The 26,494-nt window shown below is 39.1% G+C and overlaps 1 protein-coding gene across 4 annotated transcripts in view; it reads right to left on the bottom strand.

The window, feature by feature from the left end:
• Nucleotides 1-282: 282 nt before the first annotated feature.
• Nucleotides 283-26,494, bottom strand: part of Pkib (cAMP-dependent protein kinase inhibitor beta) — a 96,264-nt gene continuing 70,052 nt past the window's right edge. For 2 of the 4 annotated variants that reach the window (XM_036168960.1, XM_036168961.1), the window contains 3 exons: nt 25,142-25,253; nt 10,695-10,871; nt 283-987 (listed from right to left, as the gene is read on the bottom strand). In XM_036168960.1, coding sequence (XP_036024853.1) covers nt 920-987; nt 10,695-10,871; nt 25,142-25,226 — 330 coding nt within the window. In that variant the 5' untranslated portion in view covers nt 25,227-25,253 and the 3' untranslated portion in view covers nt 283-919. Of the gene's footprint in view, nt 988-10,694; nt 10,872-25,141; nt 25,254-26,494 lie in introns of those variants that run through there. The other 2 variants (XR_004943193.1, XR_004943192.1) reach the window with 1 other exon arrangement.

Genomic DNA, 26,494 nt, shown 5'->3' with positions numbered 1-26,494 from the left:
CTTGGTTTTGTTACTTTTGTTCTTTTCTTTTTAAATCTATATTTAAACATATATTAAAAGCATGTATTTTTCTATTTTTACTTACAGTATTATGCAAATATTTAAGTGATTACTGTTATGTTAGCTACTTTAGGAAAAATATAAAAATTGAGGTCAGAATTCCTGATGAAATTACTTTAGCAACAATTTGCACGCACACACAAAAGTCCAGAGAATAAGAAACAGAATAAGAAACAATATCTTATACAGTCCACATAAAACAAGATACACACATACACCAAGTTAAGGAATATAGTGGAATTTATTTATTACATGTTTCATATAAGCAATTTGCCACAAATTTTACATTCTGTGGGTCCATATGAAAAATCACAGTATACACAGACTAGATGCAAAATACATCAGATGAAAGCATCCTAGAAATGTTTATGTTGTTACAACTCTTACACTATTTCCAGAACACTCTTAACTTTTGGGGGGAAAACATGGTATAATTTTGACAAAAAGAAAAACACCACATTTTATATGTGTGATATGTACTATTAATTCCATCTCACCAAAAAATATAATTTCCTACAAATTCTACAAAGTATTAAATTACTAGGTTTCTGTTTATGCATATCAAGAAAATTTTCTATCTCAGTAAGAACATAAACATATATCTGACTAAGTAAATCCCAAGACAGACAGTGGATTTTGTTGGTTATATAAACAGTGTGTTCTTCCTTGGGTGCAATTTGAAAGTAATACCTTTTAATTACCTATTTGGCTATCATGGTTGTGGTTTAAAGACAGAGTATCACAACAAAATGACCTAAAACACACACATTACTACTACCAGATCAAACACTTCAGGAATGCATACCCCCTACGTCTCCCAGTGTGAACAAAATCAATGCCCTGGAGAAATTCTAAGTGTTCATTTTTCTTCATTTAGGGGCTTTTTCAGTTGGTCTTGTGCTTTCTCTTCATTCTCCTTTTTAATATCTGCAAAAGAAAATAGTTTCCCATTCATATGCAAAATACATTGAAATAGGTTTTCTATTTAGAGTGAAGGAGTTGTTTTTCTGCACTGTCTGCCCGAGTAGTTTCCATCCTGACTAGGTCATATTTTGCCCTCCACACAGATATGAATCTGCACAAAGAGGACATATTTGAGCAGTTTCTAGATTTTTCTCCTAGTCAACTTTCTTCCTGGTCTATAGTTACTACATACCAGGCACACTCTGAAGATGTCATTATATTCTCTATCTACAGGGTAGCAAACTACAGTAGAAGCAGATTAAATGACTTGTGGAAAGTCACAGAGCTAGTGAAAGGCACAACTTGAAGCTAGAGCAAGTGGCAACATGGACCCTCAATCATTTCCCTGTCCTGGGACACACTTTCTATGTATCCTTTTATTTTCTATTTTCTTTGGCTTCTTAGAGATAATCTTATATTCTGCCCTTCGGAAAAAGTGAAATCAATGCCATTTCCTTCCTTTTTCTGCAACTAAAAGTCAAAACTCTCCTGTCAGTTGGCATTATTCTTCACGCCCCTGTTCCCATAATAATGGAAGATGTGCTTCTCAGGAATGGCTCACAATTTGTTATCACTCACTGGGAAATGAAAACGCAGCAACCACTAATAAAGACTTTGAGATAGGAAGAGGAGAGCGTTTGGCAAGTACATCCTTCTGTGAGTGTAGGGCCCCATTCATTGCCCTGTATGTACACCATTGCTGTTGGCCCTGATGATGCTCCTGATGCCAAAGTCTAATGCCCTCGTGGTTCCAAGTCCTGACAGTTTCTGACTCATCAAGAAACTAACCTCAGTGGCAATTCTCTGCTCTTTATTTTGTCAAGCTTCCCCCTTTTCCTGCTTCTTCATTTCAAATCACTACCATCCTTAAACTCTCCTTCTCCTCCCCCACTCCTCTTTGTCTTCCTCCCTGAAAGAGGATCTCCCCATGTAGACCAGGCTAGCCTCAAACTCACAGAGATTTATCTACCCTTGCATTCCAAGTGATTAAAGACATGCCGCTCAGTTGTTATACCATTCTTTCTTTCATCTCTTGAAACATTCTATATTTTGCTGTCTTCATTTAAGTAAAATTATTTAAGTTTCAATCATTCCCTCAAAAATTCTCCTACCAAAACCACAAAATCTTTGGAGGTAAGTCTGATAGGGCATATTTAGGACTTTTAATTTGTAAAATACCTGTTAACCAACCTTAGCTATATAATGAGTTTCAGGCCAGTCTGGGCTACAGTGTGAGGCCTCCATTAAAAAGTAAAGGTATTTACTAAGCTAAGCACATGAGGTAATTCTCAAGTACCACCCAGTTAGTGATATGAAGTGGGCAATGAACAAAACATATAAAGTGTATGGTATGTGTAGTGGATAGCCATCCCAGCATTGGCCTGGAAGTTCCAACCCCCATTGAGGCTTCGGTAATGGTCACGCCCACAAGGCAGGGCGGAGGAGGAAGCAGAAGACCAAGGATCTGGAAGAGGTCACTCTCTTGGTTCCCAGACTCTGGATGCTGGAGGTAGACCGAGCAGAGTTCTCCAGAGAACACGGCCGGACTGCACTATACCCTTGCCAGACCCTGTAACCTACCCCCTCATTTGTAAGTACCCCACAAAATAAACCTCCCTTTTAACTACGTGGAGCGGCCTTAATATTTCACCAATAGGTATGTGAGAAGTGAAAAATATTCATGAGGTTATTAAAGCAGGAGTAGACAATAGGAATTGTTAAGATGTCTCCAGGCCTAGAGTTTACAAACTGGTACCAGATTGGCTGGAAATAAGCACCTGCAAAGGAGGCATTTTAGTAAAGACCTGCAAAGGTGAGGTAGCATGCTGTTCGTATCACATGGAGAAAAGAATCCTAAATGAGACAATAGTAAAGTCAAAAGCAGCAAGACAAAAGAGAGATAATGGAAAGAAAAGAAAAAGCATGACATGGAATCCAAGAAGCACCAAGACTATCTGTAGTGGGTGGGAAAAAAATGGCAAATTTCTGGGCCAACGTTGAAAGTGTAGCTAACAGTATTCTCTAAAGGATGAGATGTAAAATGTGCAAAATAGAAGGGAGATGAGAATGAGGCTAACATTTTTGGTTTCAGCAACTGGAGCTGTGAAATAGCTAACCATCAAGATTGGAAAGACACAGGGAGATCAGGTTTCAGAAGGAAAATCCCAAGTTTCCTCTTATGCTCATAAATTTAATATTACTATTGGGTGGATACCCTAGTGATGATGTCAGCCAATAGGTCCTTCTATGAGAGCAAACTTGAAGGATCTCCAGACTGAGATTCATAACAGCTAATTGTCATGTCAACTTGAGTGGATTTAGGATGACCTGGGAGACCCACCTCTGAACACATGTGTGATGGCAGGTCCAAAGAGGCTAGACTCAGTGAGTAAGACCCCAAATATGGGCAGTGCCATTTCATAGGATCCCAAACCGAATAAAAAAAAGTGAACCAGAAAAGCTAGCTGAGCATCAGCATTCATTCCTTTCTGATTCCTAACTGCAAAGACAATGGGAACAGCCTCCTCACAGTCATTCCTGTCTTCCTGCTATGAAAAAACTGTACATCCTTTCAACACCAAGCCACAGTGAACCCTTCCTTTTTAATTTGATTTTTCTCAGACATTTGGCCATAGCAATAAGAGACTTCAGAATATGGAACTGCATTGCTAAACCTGATTGTGTTCTTCACAGGCCTTTACAACCAGCTTTTGGGAGGAAGACTTTTGAGCTCCAGGCTAGGAAAAAGTCATTTAGGGAAAAGTCTTAACATGTTAAAAAGAAGTGCTTAACCAGATATTCTAGTGGGAATGTGGAAGACCAGAATAGCAAGACAAGTGAATACAGGAGGCATGGCTTATGAGGTGTCAGAGAGGAAACAAGGATGCTATCAAGAATTAGACTCGAAGTCATCATTTAATGCTCTAGTGGAGTCTCTGCCGATGTCCTGAGAGCTTGAGAGAGACTGAATTGCAAAGTAATTGACTACCATGTTTGGAGGAGGAAATGTCAAGGTAGCAAGCGTTGGGGCTATGTTGTGGCTACTGCTTCTTGTTCTTATGTGTGCTTACAGGGAGAGCGAGCTGCCACTGGAGCAGAAAGAAGCAAACATTTACAGCCTGACAAAGAAGGGGAAACATTTAAAGCTGCAGATCAGCCAAGTGTGGAGAAAGCAGCTGTAACTGTTAAAGAGATTGGGGGATGGATGAGAAACCTCATATTTTGTACTGGGTAGGAGGAAAGATGCCAGAGGGTGATGCCTTAGTTGTTGAAGCTTCAGGTTTGTAAAAATGCAAATTCTTTTGAGTAGGGTGGCACTCAATGTGAAGCCTATAAAGAGGTTCTTTGCTAAGAATTATTCATCAAAGGAATAGTTTCACCAGGGTCAGCTACCTAGTTCCACAAAGACCTTATACAGTTGCTCGAGAATTATACAGTTCCTCTATAACAGTGGTTCTCAACCTTCCTAATGTTGCAACCCTATAATACAATTCCTCATGTTGTAGATTAGGGCTATAGTTACAATTTAAAACTTACATGTTTGGGTGTCAAGTTGATAAAGGGTAGACTTATAATGGTTAATATTCATTATCAACTCAGATAGATTTAAAATCACCCAGGAGGTATCCTTTTGGGTGTACCTGTGAGGACATTTTGAGACAATTTTAAGTGAGAAGGGAAGACCCAATCTGAATGTAGGCAGCACCATGCAATCAGCTAGAGGCCTGCTAAATGTAAAGGGGGAAAAGAGAAAGAGGGCTGAGAACTGGCATTCATCTCTCCACTTCTTTACAATAGATACAATTTGACCAGCTACCTCATACTCCTATCATGACACTTCACCCCCATGATAGGAATTACTATCCTTAGCCGGGCGGTGGTGGTGCACGCCTGTAATCCCAGCACTCAGGAGGCAGAAGTAGGTGGATCTCTGTGAGTTCGAGGCCAGCCTGGTCTTCAAAGCAAGTTCCAGGACAGCCTCCAAAGCTACAGAGAAACCCTGTCTCAAAAAACCAAAAAAAAAAAAAAAAAAAAGAAAGAAAAAAGAATTACCTTACCATCCTTATATTTTTGGTTGTGAGCCTAGACTTTTATGGTTGAGCTATCCCTCCAGAGAGATGGCTCAGAGGTTAGGAGCACTGACTACTCTTCCAGAGGTCCTGAGTTCAATTCCCAGCAACCACATGGTGACTCACAACCATCTGTAATGAGATCTGGTGCCCTCTTCTGGCCTGTAGTCATACATGCTGTATACACAATAAATAAATAAATCTTAAAAATAAGAATTACCATCCTAAACTGTGAGTGAAATTAAACCCTTCCATGATAGTGTACATAAATGATCCTAAAAATTCTACGAGGAAACTTCTATAACTGATAAACACTTTTAGCAAAGTAGCTAAATACTCAAATCACAAAATCAGTAGCCTTCCTATATACAAATGACAAATGGACTGAGAAAGAAATCAGGGAAACAATACATTTCATAATAGCTTCAAATAATATAAAATATCTTGGGGGTAATTCTAACCAACTAAGTGAAAGACTTGAATGATAAAACCTTTAAGACACTGAAGAAAGAAACTGAAAAAGATAACATAAGATGGAAAAATCTCCCATACATATGGATCATTAGGATTAGCACAGTAAAAATGGTCATCCTACCAAAAGCAATCTGCACATTGAATCAAAATCTCAACACAATACTTCACAAATCTTAAATGGAAAATTTTCAGCTCCATATGGAAACACAAAGAACCCAGGATAGCTAAAACAGTTCTGTCAAACAAAAGAACTGCTGGAGGTACCATAAGTCTCAACCTCAAACCCTTATATTACAGAGGTAAAGTGATTTTTTTAAAAAAGGTATTGGCATAAAACAGCCACACTGATCAATGCAATAAAAATGAAGAACTAAATGTAAATCCAAATAACTATGGACACCTGATTTTTGATAAGACAGAAATACATACTATAGAAAAGAAAACATCTTCAAAAAATGATGCTGGTCAAACTGCAAGCTGTGTGTAGAAGAATTAAAATAGATCTATACCTAACACCTTACATGAAACTCACTTCCAAATGGATCAAAATCCTTAGACACTAAGATCATCAATTAATAAATGGGATGACCTCATAAACTGAGAAGCTTCTGTACAGCAAAGGACACCATCGTTTGGACAGAGCAACAACATACAGAATGGAAAAGAGTACTAACAACTACACAGTTAAAAATGAAGCACAGATCTAAACAGAGAATATTCAAAAGAGCAAACTGAAATGGTTGAGAAACACTTTTTAAAAATTCAACATCCTTAATCATCAAAGAAGTGCAAATCAAAACTACTTTGAGGTTTCATCTTATACCTATCAAAATGACTAAAATCAATAAAAAAAGTGACAGCTCATGCTGGTGAGGATTTGGAGTAAAGTGAACACTCATCCATTGCTGGTGATATTATAAATTCATACCACCACTATGGAAAGCAGTGTGATGATTCCTCAGGAAGATGGGAATCAATCTACCTCAAGATCAAGGTATACCACTCTTGGGCATGTACTCAATGGATTCTTTATCCTACTACAGAGACACTTGCTCAACCATGTTCATTGCTGCTCTATTCATAATCACTAGAAACTGGAAATAACATAGGTGTTCCTCTACAAATAAATGGATAAAGAAAATGTGATATATTTATACAATGGAATATTACTCAGCCATTTAAAAAATGAAATCATAAATTTGCAGGTAAGTGGGTGGAACTAGAAGAAATCATCCTGATTGAGGTAATCCAGACCCCAAAAATGACAAATTTGGTATGTATTCACTTACATGTAGCTGTTAAGTCAACAATAAACAAGCTAGTACCCTTATAACCAACAGAGGTTAGGTATAGAATAAGGGACTAGCAGGGAGGATTAGGTCACCTTAGGAAGGAGAAATTGATTAGGTAACTATGGATGGATAACTGAGACCAGAACAAGAGGAACAAATGGGGCAGGGGAGGGAAAAGGGAGTGAGGGAGGAAATATGGGTAAGGACAGCTAAAATTAATGACTGTTTGAGGAGTTATATGAAACCTAATAGCGTAGAAGTACTAAAACATATATATGAAGGCAATCTAAATTAAACAGCCAAATAATGGGGGAGAGCCAACTAGCTATCTCTTATCAACAAATGAAGCTTCTAATCCTGGAACTGAGTTACATCTGATTGAGCTATTGGCCAGAGAGATCCCATGGAAACCACCACCACCCAAACACCCTAGGCTGTTACCAAGGCTATAGGTTACTCTCCACAAACTGATGGCAGTGACCCATTGCTTAAGACAACATCCGCACAACACATTGAACATGGAGATGTCAAGCTGGTGCCTACATAGAGATGTCAAGCTGGTGCCTACATAGAGCCTTTACCCCTTCATCCCAGCATCTTTGTACAGGAAGTTACTTTGTACACTACCAAAAGGCAAACATAAACACCAACCTAGCCACACACTCTCTGATCTATAATAGTGTCTTGCCTGTCAGATACGCTAGTGCAATGGTGGCACAAAGACTCTGGAGTAACCAAACAATGTCTGCTTTGGTTGAAGGGACACTCCATGAGATGGAACCCATACCTGACAATGCTTTGGTGACACAGAACCTGAAACTAGATAACCCAGGGACCTAGGATAAAACTAAATACTACTGCTCTTTAAAAAAATGTAGCAATAAGATGATTCCTAATGACGTTCTGCTAGACTCATAGATCAGGACCTTGCTCAGCCACCATCAGAGAAGCTTCCTCTGTAGCAGAGGAGAACAAATACAGAGACCCACAGCCAGACATTCAGAGAGTAAGAAATCTTGGAACAATCAGTCCTAAATAAATGCATTCATCAAATCCCTCCCCTCAGGGATCTGGGAATCCTGCAAAAAATCTGGGAGACAGGAAGAGTGTAAGAACCACAGAGGATGTAGGACATACAAAAACAAGCTCTCCAAACACAACAGGATGAATGCAGCACATTTGAATTCACAGAGACTGAGGTAACATGTGCAGAACCTACATGGATCTGCACTGGTTGGCATCCTTGCGCTGATAAGACAAGTGGACCTATGCCCCTATCTTTAAAGCAGAAGCAATTTCCAAATGGTAACCACTTGCAAATGAAAATTTAGTTTACTCCAAGGGAGTCTCACTGGGGAAATAAACTATTCAATGGTAGGCTGTATGCCCAGCAGCAGATGGCTAACAGAAAATTAACTCAAAGTTATCTTTGGAGGCTCCTTGTCCCATAATGTCATGTCAGAACTTTTCTTATTTTTATTTTTTTTCCTTTTTACTTACACGCGCGCGCGTGCACGTGCACACACACACACTCACACACACACATTTTTCCTCCTCTTTTTTTATCCTACAGATCTTTTGCATATGTATTATGGTTTCCAGTTTAGTGTTTTTAGGAAATCCCTGAGTGTGTGAATGAGTGGGTCTATGCTTCTTTATTGGTTTCTTGTGCCTTTTCCTTCTTTTTGTTTTGTCCCATTCAAACATGCTTTTGCTTTATTATATCTTATTTTGTTACTATCCATTAGAAGTCTGTTTGTTTTCTAATGATAGAAATGAGGTGGATCTGAATGGGAGGGGATGTGGTGAGGAACCAGGAAACATAGAGGGAGGGAAAACTGTAATCAAGATACATCATGTGAGGAAAAACAAAAACCTATTTTCAATAAAAGAAAAAAATTCTTCCTTAATATGGTTTTTTCAGTTAGTTGGTCATTGCAACAAGAAAAGTAACTAATATAAAGTCTAAATCTGCTTCAGAAGGGTAGAAACTAAACAATGAAGTCAGATAGCATTAGAAGCAAAGAAACATTGACCAAGTTGTCAAAAGACTTCATACTTTCTATCCCATCAAGGGATTGAGGATATGAACAAGGAGAAAGCCAAAGTGAAAAAGTCAATGAGGAAAAAAGAAAACCATGAGAGCAAAGTGTCCTGTGAATCAAAGGAAGAAAACTATTTGAGGGAAGATGTAGTAATCAATCATGGTAACATTTTACAAGGTCATGCTAGAAAAGGGCTGAGAATGGGCCAACAACTATAGCCACGACAACACCGTAGAATGGTGAGATGGGATGAAGTCTTACTAGGGCTAGAGGAAAAGGGGGAGAAAGAAAATTAGTAGTCAAAAAAGCAACGCATTATCATGGTATTTTCTAGGAAACAGAGTCAGAGAAGTAGATGAGAGCTGCAAGAAAACTTAGGGCCTTCGCAGTCACAGTCTCAGGTTGCGCAAGATCTGGCCCCTGCTTATGGGTCCAAAGTTCTCTTCTTATGTCATTTTTACTCTTCTCTCACCTTCAACCCACAGTGGCCAGCCTTTATTTCTAGACTACATCAGTCTGCTTTACCCCAAGGATGTTTATATGTCATTCTTAACGATGAATTCCCCTCCACCCCATCTTATGGCTGCATCACTATTGTATGTAGAGAAGAGTTGCTGAGTTTTCATTGATTTTTAAGGATTCTACAAACTGTGGGTTTCTTTGAGAACCTCAGTCATGAGCACTGCATCTATATCACTCCTTTCTCCAACTCCTTCCTTCCTCATGCAAATTCATAACTGCTTTTTTCACTTATTGTTGCATGCATATACATACATATGCACACTTCTCTATATAACTTACTGAGTCTATTTACCTCTTCTCGTATGCTGACCACTAGGGATTGGACAACTCATGTAGGAATAGGTTTGTCTCTCGTAGTAGGCACTGACCTCCTGAAGCTCTTCATTTAGTGTGGGACCGTGTGGAAGTTCCCCGGTATGCATTGGTGTATCAACTGGTATCATCCTTATGCTAGTTTTCTTTGAAACAGAGTCTTCCACGACAGCCCAGGCTGTCCTGGAACCCTCTGTGTATCCTAGGACAGCATCAATCTCATAACAGTCCTCTTGCCTCAGCCTCATGAGATTCTGATTTCCGTGATGACTTCTCTGATTTCTACTCTATTCAAGAACTCTCTATGAGGCACTCTATCTTGGTTTTCTGATAAAGCCTATCATTGTTAGCCTATATATTTATTCCTTTAAAATCCTATACTCCTGTTGGACTGGAATATTTGAGGCAGCGGGAGGTCACATCTGCCCTACTTACCACTGGGTTCCCTAGTATTCATCAAGCATAAAGTTGAATGGTAGATGAAATAGCAATAATAGAAGCAAGACAAGACATTTTGTGATTGAAACATCATCTTCCATCACCTCTTCTTGATATGTGAGAAGGCTCGTTGTCTTTATTAGGATTCTCAAATAATAAGTGGTAGATTAAGACAGATAATGAACTAGTCATGAGCCGCAATACTCAACTCCAGTGCAATGGTTAATATTTATGACTTCTTTTAATTAACTTTGTAGTGGAGATTGAAACTAGAATCCTAGCACATGACCCCACACATCCAATAGACACAACAGCAGTTTCTATGTTCATCCCTAGGACATCAAGGTGAAATTACCTAGTTTCAGAAGAGCATAGAAATCTGCTTAGCCTTAAAACCCGAGAGCTTTTAAGCAAGAAGAAAAGAGAGCACTTAGAACTAGTTTAAAGGCTGCTCCAAAGGAAAAGATTCAAAGGAGAAACATGCCATGGGTTTTCTTTCAGAGGATTAGGAGTGTTACCTTCCTTCATGGACAATGCCTCCAGCTTCAGTGGAAGATCAGAGGATCCACCTGTGGCTGCTGGACTCTGGATGTCAGGTAAGGCATTGCGGCGACCTGCCCTTGCTGAAGCTGCAAAGCTGCTGGTCACAGATTCCACATCAGTCATCTCCGATGAATCTGTCCTCGTCACAGCATCTATAGAGAGAATGTGCACATAAAAAAAGGAGCCTGTTCAGAGGTAAAGGGTCACCCCAGAGCCCGAGGCCTAGATCAAAATCACTACAGGCTTGAAGACCTGTCTCGGGTGGCACACATACAGTGTGCCTTGGCTCTAGGGTGCCCACATGAACATTTGCTGAATAGAGCAGGAAGTACTTCTGTGAGCCAGATTGCTATAAATAACCCTGGAGCCCAAAGCACCACTTGAACGCTTGAGGGTGTAGTAGGCCTGGACTTTTGTTCTGCTTTTGAATCAGCCAAGCCAGGGCTTGGAAGCCAATGAAAACGGGTTGGTATGACCACTCCCAGAGTATTTGTTTGTGGTGCTTGTTTGGGCTGAAACCAAATCACTGTAATTGTGAGGAAGAAACAAAGCATAGTTTCCTTACTCTTTAGAAACAAATTCCACTTTATATCAAAGGCTCCCTCTGCCTCCAACGGCTGTAACTTCATTTGTTCTGATTCAGATGAAGTTTTCAATAGACTCATGCGTATGCTAGGCACCATTTTCCTTGCCTTTGAGGAGGTATGGTCATGGCTAGCACCGTCCCCATCACCCTCTCTCCTCCTAGTAATGGCCTTTCTCTCACGATTCCTAAGAAATCATTCATTGTACGGGAGGGAGCAGTTATTACATCTTATAAAAAAAAACATTCATTGTGCAGGATGTAGCGTTATTACATATTATAAAAAAATCTAAACTGACGGTCTCACACATTTTTTTTCTTGTAAAGTTTTCCTAGGAATCGATGTGGCACTGTAATTCGGAAGCTGTGGTGGCAGAAGAAAGCATTTGCTGAGTAGGTATTATGTGTCAGGTTCCAGCAAGGCCTTGAGAACGCTGAGGTATTGTATAAATATGTACCCATCTGCAGGTTGTTGTACTCAGGGGGACAACAGAAGGTATAAGGTTTCTGAAAGATTTCCTAAGAACAAAATGTGCCCAGTGTCCCCCAAACGATGGAATTAATCCTTTTTTGGTATTTATGACAGTAAACTCTGGCCTGAGGAAAGCAAGTCTACCTTCTCATGGTAGCTGAAGGGTCGCTCTTCTTGGACAATCATCTTTCACTCAGAAAATGCTAACAAGCAAGTAAGTGTATGCAGACACAATGTGTCTGGTATTAGGAACACAGCTCTTGTTGTCCATCACATATAAGAATGCACGTGGTGCCGTGTGTTCCTCAGGAGTGTGGTGGCAGTCTGAAAGCACCCCTAAAAGAGGCCCCCAATAGCTGTGCGAGCTAATCTTCTTTTGCAAGCATCTGATGAGGCTTGCAGACACAATCTGGGAATTAGACTTTCAACATTTGATATTCACCAAGTGTCTGGCACTGGCAGCGGGGAGAAGTGTCGTGAACACTGGACTCTTAGTGGGTGGGGTTGGGGATTTAGCTCAGTGGTAGAGCGCTTGCCTAGTGCAAGGCCCTGGGTTTGATCCTCAGCTCAAAAAAAAAAAAAAAAAAAAAAAAAAAGAATCCGCTTGATTACAGACTGGCAAGGTGGTGGTTGGCAATTCATTTAAATTGATAAGTCACAGTTTCCCTTCTATGTATCAGGCATAACAATTAGCTTGTCTGATTCGCAGGACTCTCCTTGCAGAAAAGCAGTGAGATAAGGGGAAACGTCTCTCTGTTTTCTGTAAAACCACTGATGAGTGACTACTGGCATCATTGTTCATCTCTCACGGCATCTTATTTCACCGCCCTCCTGTATACTCTCTTGAATCCTAGCAAGAAGATCCTGCTAGGGATTTCTTGAATTTTCTGAAAGAGAGACCAGTATTTCTTCAATAATTAATAATAGCTAGTTTGTGTCTACCACCTCACTTAAACCTCCCTATAATTCTATAAGGTAATGGGGGCATGATCCACATTTTATGGATGTAGCCATTGGGGCTGAGAGCTTCAGTGAGTGGCTTAAAGTTGCATGACCACTTATTGGAGAGAAGCTTAGTCTTGTTAACCCTGAGATTGAAATCACATGGATTATTAAGAGAAATTCTAGCTAGGCAGTGGTGGTGGCGCACGCCTTTAATCCCAGCACTCAGGAGCCAGAGCCAGGCGGATCTCTGTGAGTTTGAGGCCAGCCTAGAAATCCAGGACAAGAACCAAAACTACACAAAGAAACCCTGCCCCAAACAAACAAGCAAACAAAAAAGAGAAATTCTAAAGTCCCAGTGATATATGCAGCTAACTGTACATAGATCTCTTTTAGATTCTGTCCTTCATTAATGTTGAATGGGGGAATTCTGCCTGTTCAAAATTTTCCCTCTGCACCTCCCCCCCATTGTGTGTGTGTGTGTGTGTGTGTGTGTGTGTGTGTGTGTGTGTGTGTGTGTGTGTAAGAGAAATAGTGAGTGACATACACAGGAATTCTTTATCTTAAATATTTGATAGCTTGTGAGAACCCCTACCCAGGATAAATTTATTTCAGTTAAGGTGTCTTCTCTAAACCTTGTGACGAATTCAGTGATACCATCTTGAAACAGAATTGGTTCTTGGGCCCTGACTCTATCCCCAGTCAGTTATCATTGCCTCAGACATGATGGCCGTGATCAAACGCTTATCTACAAAAATCATCTCTCCATGTAACTGCAAACACACTAAGCCTGGCTTCATGGACCAGATCCATGATTTCTTTCTTGGTGGTTTATAGCCTTAAAGCTGAAGATAACAACAGAAATAAAAATATTAAGATACAATATTTTAAGTATTTAAATGCTATATATGTTAAATGAAATGGTATATTTCTTAACAAGGAGAGAAAAGTCAAAAGATGTTTTTTTTTATCTTCTATTAAAAGAGAATTTCTAGCCGGGTGGTGGTGGCGCACGTCGTTAATTCCAGCACTCGGGAGGCAGAGGCAGACGGATCTCTGTGAGTTCGAGGCCAGCCTGGTCTACAAAGTGAGTTCCAGGAGAGATTCAAAGCTACAGAGCAAAACCCTGTCTCAAAAAAAAAAAAATTCTAATTCTGTTTACATTTGTACATTATATATAAATCTCAATGTTACTATTTAAAAAGTTTCTAAAAGGTGATTACATCCTGTAGGAGCAGAATTCTGGGCCCTGAGTTAACTTCTTTGCTATTTGGGAAGTTGTTCCTTTTGCCTTCACATTATTATACCATGCAGAAATTTTCTAAACAGAAACATCACAAAACTATCTGAAAGTGTGTCATCTACATTCAGTAATAAGAATCTTAAGAAGAGGTCAGAACTGATCAACCAGAGAGAACCAGAAGCCAGGCTGCCTTCTTTTGGGGCTCTGCTCTGCTGTTTCTCAGTTTACATTTGCATCAAGCCCCTCTCAGAGCCTGGTGCTGAGGCTAACCAAGATATCCACCATTGGCAGACCAGACAGCTCATCATCTCAGCACACAGAGCTTAGAGAAGATGGGCATTCTACCATGAAAAGCTCTCTATTTTCTGACCCAATGTATTTGGTTCGCAGAGAATTTTCAGGGCCTCTTGATTCTGGCCTCTTTATTCAGTATTGGGCTCTTTGGATTCTCTGGCAATAGGCTCCCTGTAGATTGAACAAAACTGGAAAGTCTATCAGGAAAATAATGTGAATTAACCATGTACATCATGCTATGAATCTGATACTACCAGGTTTTGTAGAAAGTGTCAGATCTACTGACAGAAGCATGTCTACAGAACATTTTGAAATGTTAAGTAATATGTGTTGTGGGAACAAAAAGAGGAAAATAATGAATATAAAGTCATCTCAATTTTGTACAAAGGAAAAAAGACATACTTGGGAACTACACATAGAACAAGGACCATATTAACCAGTTTTTAGTTCCTTTGACACATTTTAAAGTATAATACTGAACATATATTATTTTTATAGTGCAGAAAGATTGAAGAAAGACAAGTTATGAGTCATCAGACAATTCCAGTACAGAAAGGCTCTAGCAATAATATTTTGAGCATGTAAATAAACAGCAAATCATTAAGTGAGTGCTCCTCCCTTCCCTAAATGTTCATTTTATTTCTCTTTGTTTTACTAAACAGTAGTGCTTTTTAGATTTTGTAAGGGATGGCATATGTGGAAAGAAGACGACTGCTCTCTTTTAATGCTCTGTGACATTCAAAAAACATAATTCATAGGAAGACGAGGTAATACAATGAAGGGAAATAAAGATAAGATTCTAAGCATTTTAAATTTTTCAAGCCTAATAATATGAATGTTTGCTAACCAAGGTGGCTGACTCATTAGCAAAGCTTCCTCTTTCTCATTTGCAGAATTAACAGAGGACTCTAGATGAGTTCTGCTTTGTAAGCTGTGCAGCTTACAAGAGCTGGAACCATTTGAATATTTGGAGATTTCATCGAAGCCCTGTATTTCCAGTGAGTAATGCCATTTGTATTACCCTGGACATACTTGATCTCAGTTAAAAATATAGATTTTAGGACACCTTAATAAAAGACCATAATACAGTCATGTATACATGCACTCCAGCCTCTTTGCAATCTCCAAAATATGGAGATTAAAACATAAGCACAAATGAAAACAGTAAGATATTCAAGCTAAAGAGAGTACTAGATTTATACACATATGTACACCATACACATAAGTGCACATTATAATGTGTGTATGCACACATGTATAACCACTAAACTCTCAATGGACTTAAAAGAATTCTAGAAAATAGAGTGTTTCTTTGTTGAAAGTATAGCTACAGACAGTGTTACAACATCTCTCTCTACATCCTCTGCTCACACTAGCCTTTCCTCAGACGTCTTTACTTTAAGCTGAGGAGGTAAGCAGGCTGATACTTTCCTTCTTTTCTCAGCTCTTGATCCCTGTCTGTCACCCCAGTTCCCACAGTGAAACCACTACCTATTCTGTGCATAACACTTCAAATAAACTTCTGATCTGCTAACTTAGTTCTTAGAGGGGTGGTATGAGCCAGACTGTCTGAGAAAAACAAAACAACCCCCCACAACAACAACAGCAAACCAAACACTTAGAATAACAACAACATAAAAAGGGATTCTAAAAATTATGTTTTGAGAAGCAAAAAGAAAAAGAAAGATAAGGGTCTCAGCTGACACCTAGGGGCTAAGGATAGAGTTAAGGGTTAGTATGTGCAAGGCTCTTCATCAATAAACACTTTTCAAAAGGAAAAGAGGACAGGAGAGGAGGGGAGAGTTGGAGAGAGGAAGGGAGGAGAGGAGAGAAGAGAGAAGAGGGAAGGGGAGAGGAGAAGAGAGGAGGGAGAGGGGAGGGGAGGAAGGCTTGGCTTTATCTCTCTCCAGCTCTCAATATCCCCATACTTTATGCTAATGTTTTTCAGTTCTTTATGTTGGCAGAAATACTTATTTTGTGATTTTCTGTCTTTTATACACAAACCACCTCCAAACATGCAAAATAGCCACTTCTTCGGGCACCAACAAATCAGATATTTATCCATCTAATCGCATGCAAGCCTTATACCAGCCCACAAGCCACAAAGAGGAACAAGACTGTGCTGAGATGAGACAGTCTGGTCCCTCCGACCACCTTTCTTAACCTCGAGTCCTCATCTTAGGAAATTAGGTAAAAGATATGAATCCTGTAACACGTCTGTCCAACCAAGTGACATCATTTTAGGCTAAACAGACCTTAGAGAGAATATTTGTATATGTAAGAAATTACTTTTTTACTTATAGATATCTCTTTAAAATTCCTCCATTTGTGGCATATCTATGTCTCCAGAATAAGACAAAAACAAATGAAAATGTATTTACATTTGTGGAACACACTTTTCATGCTTAGGTTCTTGCTTGCAATAACACAAATTCTCAACATATATTCACATGCATATTGAAGTTGTTCTAGCATAGAAATTTTTTAAGCAATTGAGCATGTAGCATTCAAATCCAAACTTAATTTTACTCTCCTTTAAACTTCCAGATGAAGTGGTACATAAATCTGAATACCTTTCCAGCACTATAGTACTTACTCTTTCAAAACAGGACTACTTATGATAATAGAATGAACTGAAGTGGGGTATAGTAAATAGTACAGTACATGGTACAGGATGCTTAGCTATGTGCATGGTGGTGCTGAGATAGGGGATCCCCTTAATGGACCATGCTATGTTTTCAATTTCCTGCTAGAAAGACTTACCCAATATATGCACACTCGTAGAGGTCAATCTGTTACAAGGCTCTCTCAAATCCACTGCAACTTCTCAAGGCAATAGTCTAATCCAAATTTAAGTCAACATAAAGCCTACTTGCAAGACTCTTTCCCAAGTCCAGAGAGCATTCTCTCTTTCATTACCATTGATCTTCCTTTCTATAACAGAAGAAAGCAGCTACCCAGGAGGATACAATAAAGTCTCTATGCACCAGAACGTTTTCCTAAAAAAATAAGCATTCTTCCCTTTGAATACATGATCTTCCCTGACCCCCAGTTCTGGAAAGATTGAAATGAGAGCTATACATGATACACTTGATTTGAGGTGTATGTGTGTGGGGGTGTGTGTATGTGTGTAGGAATGTGTGCATTGTATTTGTGTGTCTCTGTGTGTTGTATGTGCTGGGTGACATCCAGAACACAGAATGGCACTTCCAATTCTCTCTTGGATGAGTGCCCTTCATTGTAGCTATAAGCTACAGCATAGCATCCTTGTGTGTTTCAATTTCCATCATTTTGACAGTCTATTTCTTATTTTCTTATCTTATCTTACACAAATTGAGAGGACTTAGCAAGAACTAGAAGGAATCATTCTCATAAACAAAAGGAAGGAAGGAAGGAAGGAAGGAAGGAAGGAAGGAAGGAAAGGGAGAGAGGGAAGGAAGGGAGGGAGGGAGGAAAGGGAGGGAGGGAGGAAAGGAAGGAAGGAAGGAAGGAGGAAGGGAGGGAGGGAGGGAGGGAGGGAGGGAGGGAGGGAGGAAGGAAGGAAGAAAGGAAGGAAGGAAGGAAGGAAGGAACAATTTTAAAAAGACTTCAAAACTGAAAGAGCACTACACCAGTTACTGTTCAGTTGGGGACACTGAGTCAGGAATTCCCAACCATGGCTGGTAGCACATGAGAACCACATGCTGAGCAGCTCCACTAAGTCAGCAGAGGAGGAACAGGTTCTTCCCTTCACCGGAAATGGGGTTGGCTCCCCAGGCATCAGAACAGTCTATTGGAAGCTCAGTGGAGGAGCAAGCTACTGGGTGAGAGCCTGTCCTGCTCATCTTCCCTCACTCACCCTTTTCCTTTTCTAATTGCTTCCGGACACAACACCTCCCTATACTTCAACATAGGGGCAAAGACATCAAAAGCTCACAAAAGTCCAAGAACTCAATTTACACTTGTAATATAATTTTATAATTCTAAAATAATATAATTTTAGGATTCTTATGACCTACTTCCACTCTCCACAGATGGATCAGTTTCTCTGCTAATGAGATAGCTTTAAAATGTCAAATGACATTTGATGATGTAAGCCAAAAAAAAGAGAGAGAAGGAGAAGTTAATATGACCATCAGGGTTGCACTGAAAAGGTTTTGCATTCCTCTGATTTGTGTGAAAACTAGAAAACCACTGCTTAATAAATTCACAAAGCAAATGTGAATTAGAACCTGATACCTACGCCAAGTGTGAGCCAGCAAGTGGTAAAGTATGTTTCCACCAGGCATAATAAAGATTAGAAGCAGGCTGGAGAGATGGTTCAGAGGTTAAGAGCACTGACTACTCTTCCAGAGGTCCTGAGTTCAATTCCCAGCAACCACATGGTGGCTCACAACCATCTGTAATGAGATCTGGTGTCCTCTTCTGGCCTGCAGGCATACATGCCGTATACATAATAAATAAATAAATCTTTAAAAAAAAAAAAGATTCGAAGAAACTAAAGAATAAGATAAAAGCATAAGACTGTAAAGTCAGTTATCAACTTTATCAACTGCTCAGTGGGATTTCCTTGTGCTAACATTCAAATAGCTCTGCATGAGGGCCTTAAGTCAGGAAAATTCAGGACCTTCTGTGTGTGTGTGTGTGTGTGTGTGTGTGTGTGTGTGTGTGTGTGTGTGTTGGGTGGGTAATAAGCATTAGTTATAATTCATAGTCATAATTAATGCAAACTCTTACAGCATCAACTTTTATCCTCAGGCAGGTATTCGATAGCTTTGTCATCTAACACAAGTCTTCTCTGGAAGGGATTCATTAACATGAACCTGGATAAACTCACTGACCGAAAGCCAGTCGCTTACAATTGTCAACTGTCTCCTGTAGATATATCACCCCTGACACTTGGGGCCAGTCTCAGACTTTTAGTAGAGTCCTCTTTATTATGATTTTTTTTCTCAACAGGGAGGAGATTAAGCCTTTTTCCTCTGGGTCACTTTCCTAAACCTAGGATAACTCTGAGGGACACAGCATCAGTAAATGCTGTAGAGCAACTGCTGTCCCACCATAAAGATAATTTAGAGCAATAATTTAAGAGCGAACACTTTAAGTCACATACTCTCATTTCAGAATACATACACACACACACACACACACACACACACACACACACACACACATGCATTCATCTTTCAAAAATGAAATTGAAGTCTGACACAAATTAAAAAATGTACTATGCACCATATACATCAAAATAATAAATTTAACAATCTAAAGCCAGGTGGTGGTGGTGCACGCCTTTAATTCCAGCACTCAGGAGACAGAGGCAGGCAGATCTCTGTGAGTTCAAGGCCAGCCTGGTCTACAGAGTGAGTTCCAGGAAAGGCTCCAAAGCTACACATTTGTTGAACTTCTTGGGCTATTATTTAAAATTCATCAATACAACCCATTTTATACCTATATATCACATGATTTCATGTTATATTTACAATATATCAGTATATCTTATAAAAAACTTTTTTATTTAAAAATCATATCTCCCATTTTATCACCCATCTCTTTGTACTAAAAGTGTCTTCAGCTTCTATTCCCAACCCCCTTAAGGAATTCTGATTTATGCCTCTTTGACAGAAAACCATTTCAAATGAGGACTTCAACACATGCTTTCCAGCTCTGGCATGTGTACCTAACTACTCCAGTACACCATACTGAACTACATTAAGAAGTATTTGCTTCCAATGTGGTCCTTTCATTTGTTTAGTAGCCCATCTACAGAAATTGCAAGTCTGATTATCTAGAAGTGAACATTCCTGAAACTGGATCCTGCATTCCTTTGTTATAGTCTTTTGACTTAAAGCAAAACTCGGAAGTTCTCTGCTAACTTCCTACTATTGACATCAAAGTAGGGTTAATATAACTTATTTTACTGTATTGGACCCAAGCTAATAATGGCTCTAATTGTTGCTCATTAGCAACTACATAAATAAAAAGTGTTTAGCTATCAATTACATTGATTTATCAATGCTATGATAGAATGTTGTTATGAATATCAATGGTCCTCTTAAGACATTCTGTGGATAAGTTTTTAGAGACAGCCTATGGAATGGGTTATAAAGGTAAAAAGGTTAACTCTTAGACATTCTTACTGAGTCAATGTTTAATAAAAAATACACTTATAGTCAGTATGCCCAACACACACACACACACACACACACACACACACACACACACACACCAATTCCATCTTGGCTACTATTTTACAGCATCTGACCAGAAAAGCCTTTTGTCACAGAAAACCACACTTCCTCAATCCCACCATGAGTCTCTCCCTAAAGGAGAAAATTTTACATTCTTTCTACAACAAACTGTTTCAATGTTGTCTTCAGAACTCAAACTGGGTCCAAATCCTCAACTGTTTTATGATACTCGAAAGACAATCTTTAGTACGAGTACTGTTATAATTACAGCGAGGAAGGTCACGGGCACAGTTCCTGATCGCCTTACTTTACTCAACACTTGTTAACTTCTAATATCTATTGAAATTTAAGTAGATGTAACCCCAAACAAAGCACAATGGTAAAAATAAGAGACATGGCTGAAGATTGAGATTGTTCCTAAAAGTGGCCTGGATAAATAAGTTGGCATATAGGTATGATACTCCAATGTATTATATATATATATATATATATTGTTTATATATATATATATATTGTTTATATATATAATTTTTAATTTTCTATCAATGTATCTTATTTTATCCATTTAATGAAAAAAATTTTGTAATTTCTCTTACTCTACTTGTGATGAATATAATTTTCATCTTTTTTCTCTTGCTGTGGAGAAAAGAGGAAAAATAATTGTACCTGCTTAATCTCTGATTTTCCCCCACCACTTTATTTTTCATTATAGGAGAAGAAAACAGTTTAGTATTTCATCAAGCAAAAAAATAATCAAAATCACAGTAGCAAAATTTTAAGCATTTAGAGGATTTTTTAGCATGGATTAAAAACAAAAACAAAAACAAAAAACCTACCCAATAGCAAATAACAAGAAAAATCATCTCTTCAATTTTTTTTGTTCCTCAAGTTATAATGCTTATATTATCCTGTAATCAGTTTAAACAGATGAAAATGTATTTAAATGGATTCATTTAGCCCATACAAAATATTTTGTAAAATAAAAAACGTCACTACATTTTGTTATGTTAAGTACTATGAGTTCATGAAAATGATATTCAAAATGTGTTTTAAAAAGCAAGTGAAAAGGCAATTTTGTAAGCCGTATGCATCTATAACGCTTATCAAATGCAGGAGGCAACAACACTTTAAGAGAAATGTATTGCAGCAGCAGCCCTTTGTGTGTGGAGTTACTAGCTGTGATTTCTGCTTTTCCCTTGATTCATTGTTTTCCAAACTTCCTGCAGTGGTAATTTTTAACAATAATGCTTTTTCTTTAGTTTTCAAAATCATAGTTACATAATTTCCCTCCTTCCCTTTCCTACCTCCAACCCCTTACACACACCTCTCCCTTGCTCTCTCTCAAATTCATGGTCTCTTTTTTAGGGTTGTTGGTTATATACATAGAGGATTTTTATAATAGGAAAACTGACAAAATGATTTTGAACACGTACTGTTTTTAAGCCCTTTGATGAAAACTTTCTTGTGTGACCTTGTATTGTAGGGTGGTCCTTACTAAGTCTATTTTAAAGAAAAGGAAGCCAAGGATTCTCAAAATGAATTTGTCTAGCTAACAAGGAAAGACCAGAGTCCATCCATCCTCACTAACGCCTTCATCTACACCTCCTGGGACAATTACTGAGGACAGCTTGTCTCCTGTCACCCATGTCTTACAGAGCATCTACAGAATGTTTTGCTCAGTGCCAGATTCTGGGGAATTAGTGACAAAGAGCCTAAAAACTGTAATATACACAACAGTGATACCACATGTAAATGTAAGTCCCCACTAAAGAAGGGAATGCCTAGCTGATATAGACTGTTACTGCACTGGGACATACACATAACTGGAATCCATATTACAAAAAAGCAAATATCATTAAAAGGCAAGAGCGCATCTTTTCATTTGAGCACTGAGGATCCAGGAAAATCTCCATATCACATAGAAAAGGTGAGTATGAGAAGCATTACCCGGAAATAGAGACCAATGTCAAGGACAGCTGTTAAAGGCCATTAAGAAGAAAAGTTTTATCAGCAAATCTACCAAAAAAACAAACAAACCTGTTTTCAAATGCAAATGACCAAGAATAGCTTCATATTAAAATTAGAGCAAAATTAAAGACCTTAAACTATCAGATCTGATGACTTATTATAAATAGTTTGTTAACAGTAAATGCTGTCAATAATACTTTATATTAAATTCAATGAGTATGTTACAGAAAGCATCAAATTTTTGACTAGTGGACATCATATTTATAAATATTTTCATTAAGATACAGATTATTCATCAGTTCAAAGCTTGCAGTATTCAATATTTCCTTTTTTGTTTTGTTTGGCTTTTTTTTTAAGACAGGGTTTCTCTGTGTAGTTTTGGTGCCTGTCCTGGAACTCACTCTGTAGACCAGGCTGGCCTTGAACTCATAGATATCTGCCTGGCTCTGCCTCCCAAGTGCTGGGATTAAAGGTGTGCACCACCACCGCCCAGTAGTATTTAATATTTCTAACCACACAGATATACTTTTTGTTTAACTACCTAAAATCAGGCCATTTATAATGACACTATACTCTAAATACATAATGTGTATCTACTTGATCACCTATATCCATAAAATCATGTTTTTTTGTTTGTTTGTTTTACAAAATTCTTTATTATGTAGCGTATCCTCAGAAATAGTTCCTCTTGTTTCCCTTACAGCATAAACTTTAAACATTCATGGAATCTGCTGCTCTCTGTACATTAAAAATACCTATATTTTGCCCTCATTCTGCCAGAACAACTGTGTTGAACCTGACTGAGCACATCTCAGTATTATCTCACTTCACTCCACATTGGCAGTTAAAACTTGACAATTGGAAGGGTTCATTTTACATGTCGAGGCCACAGGGTGCTCTGATTGTTGCATCCAGGCTAGAAGTCTAGTATGGTGGACACATGTAAAGCACACAATCCTTCCCAGTATGCACTGCCTTCATCCATCCCACTAAACATGGAGTGAGGAAGAGCTCGATCTCTCTGCCTGTTTTTGACTTCAAACATCAGTTTTCCTCTACCACTGAACTCAGACCTGGACTGAAGCAACAGAATAAACAGAAGTTTATTCAAGAGTTGGGGGGGGGGGGGGTCAGAGAGAGAGAAAGACAGACAGAGAGAGAAGCAAAGAGGCATCATTCAGCACTCACCTTGATCTTTGTAAGCTTTTATTCTTCTGGGCTCATGAAAAATTATCTTTCTTATTTACCAGCATTTTTAGAAACCAACAGGGTTTTAGAAATATTTAATCCTGACATTAAACATATCATATACTTGATTTTCATGGTTGTCCTATGTTTGGGTTTGCTTATTTGGTCATTAAGTTGTCAATAATTCTAGAAAACTTAGTTCTGGCTGTAAATTCCAATTCTTGTGCATTCAAGTATTATCAAAGCTTCCCTCTCATCTGGTCATACATTTGCACATATGTAGATGTTCAAATATGTAAATGCATTGTTCTTTAATAGTTTTTACTTTAAATCATGCGTCTTCATTTTTCCTTCATAGTCTTGACAGTCTTTTAACTCAAAATAACACCATTAAAATTTATTCTTGGGTTGGGGATTTAGCTCAGTGGTGGAGCGCTTGCCTAGCAAGCACAAGGCCCTGGTTTTTATCCTCAGCTCAAAAAAAAAAAAAATTTATTCTCTCTTTGTATATTTTCAAATAATTCATGACCATCTACAGGACTCATGCCTTCATGTGGCCTATGGTATTAAAATTAAGGTGTGATTTTTTTGTGCTGCCCTGACCTCTAATAAATTGGTGAGGGCCTTCATTTACTTAATAGCATGTTTCTCTTTTCACTCTTCTGCTGTGGAGGAACCCTAGTTAAGTCACCCTTAGTGCAGGGAGAAGACACAATTTCTGCTTATCCCTAGGTAGCAGGCTTTAGCTCCTAGTTAGCACAGCGAAAATCCTATCGTCTTTGGGAACTCGTGGACGGAATACTCTCATTACTTTTCACAGCTCCTGGTCAACCACTCTATCCTCTCCAAGTCTTTGCACAGTCTGCAGTGTCCTTGGCCTTGTCCTGTGAGCATATGTGATCCCAAACATTTGTGGATCTCATCTGTCAACTGTTAAATGTGTTCAGCCACTGCCAGAACTCCAGAGAGAGAATCTCTACCTCACCAATGGGGTGAATAGGAAGGGATGCAAATTACTGGTGTTGGGGACTACAGAGCCTTCCAGACATTGATATCAAAAGAATATCTAATCACCACAAAGAAACTGCTGTGGGGTAACTGGTTCTGAGATATGGCAAAAGCTGAAACAGAAACCTCTAATTGCTGGGCACTCTGAGCTGTGGACTGTGCGGCAGCACGCTGTTTCTGTCAATCATTATTGTCTCTTTCCATACTACGATTCTCTTGTCTCCAAGATGATGTATCAGGTATCAGGTTGGATTTGTTTGACAGGTGGTCACTGAGGCTTCCATTTCTTACAGCAGTGCAAAGGGCAGTGTCTTGACCAAGTAGAAGTTCAGCCCTGCTTTCCATGGTCCAATCTAGAGCTCTCTGGTCACTGTGTCTATCCTGGGGACTGCCATGGGTTACTCGAGGTTATAATACAGATATTGTTTGTAATTATGAGTACAAGGGACAAGCCAAAGGACACCCTTGGTAAGGTCTGTGGAAAGGAAGGAGACCACCATCCTGCAGAGAATTAAGCATGGCCTTCCTGTTGTTGTTCATGCAGGGGTAGTGACCTTGCTGGGCTCCTGGGCTGTCGCTTCCCTTGCTGCTGTCGCTTGTTTCCTTTTGACCCCCAAGGGCATCAGGGTGCACATCCATGGTGGCCCGTGGCCTGTGGCCCAGGTGCTGATGAAAACAAAAAGGGGGTAGGGAGAGGAAGGAGCATTTGGCACTCAATCAATCTCGGGATGCAAAACCCATTGCCAGTATGCCCTGGGCTCCACACTGTCGCCTAAAAGCACACCAAAGAGCTAATTTACAACCACAAGCCCATAGACTTGGACTTTTCTGGATGTGGAACTCTACCAGAGATGAACTAGGAATCCCTGGAGTAAGGGGCAGCCACTTACTCCAAGTTCCTGAACATTTCCCTATAGCCACACCAGAAGTCTGTGCAACCGATGATTTTGTAGTTACGAAAGTTACAGTATAAAACATTCACTGGTTAGAAACCCAAAATATTGTCAGAGAGGTTTTTGTTTTTTTGTTTTTCATTTTAAAAAGGCAATGAAAAAGAGAAAGGGAGAGGGTTTACTCATGTAATAGGAAATGTGGGGCTGTGGTGGAAGGTGGTTTTAATCAGGTATGACAGGTGCTATCTATGGTTCTTTCCCTGCACCACATCACTAGCAGTGCTTCTCTTGCAACAAACATCCTAATCCATAAAGTTGGAGGGAAACATCCATAGCGTCCTACAGGACACCTGCGCAAGGGCGAATCCAAACCCAATGTCTTTAAACATATATGTCAATATTATTAGGTAGACCTGAAAACTTGAAGATATTGATTTCAGGAAGAAACCTATAAATATCACAAAGGGGAAGAGGGCCCTCCCCCATCACGTCTACTAAATATATCCAATGCACAGCCACCATAAAAAATCTTTAATGAGAAACATAAAGATCAAAAACATAAATACAGAGAAAGGAAAACAGCAAAAATAAATAAATAAATACCTGAGCAAAGCTGCACAAGCTAGCCTAATTGGAAATTTAAAACTTACCTGAAAGAATTTATAGATCAAAGGGAAAAGGCTCTGATCTATTTTTGTGTCTCTATAATTTACTTCACAATTTACAGTGATGTCTGCTGAAATGTACCAACTGGTAAATTATCACGGCTTGAAGTAAGTCTAAGAGGGATGGAAAGATGGCTCAGTGGTTAAGAGCACTGGCTGCTCTTTCTGAAGACATGCGTTCAGTTCCCAGAACCCACGAGGCAGCTCAGAGCTTCAGTAACTTCAGTTCCAGAGGACTCAACACCCTCAGACAGATATATATACAGGCAAACACTAATGCACATAAAACAAAAAAATCATTTTATTCATATGGTGGTGGTACAAGCCTTTAATCTCTGCACTTGGGAGG

Source organism: Onychomys torridus, chromosome 19 (genome assembly GCF_903995425.1).
Source record: "Onychomys torridus chromosome 19, mOncTor1.1, whole genome shotgun sequence".
Lineage (NCBI taxonomy): Eukaryota > Metazoa > Chordata > Mammalia > Rodentia > Cricetidae > Onychomys > Onychomys torridus.
The sequence above is the reverse complement of the archived record's forward strand: the minus strand, read 5'-3'. Positions and strand labels throughout refer to the sequence as shown.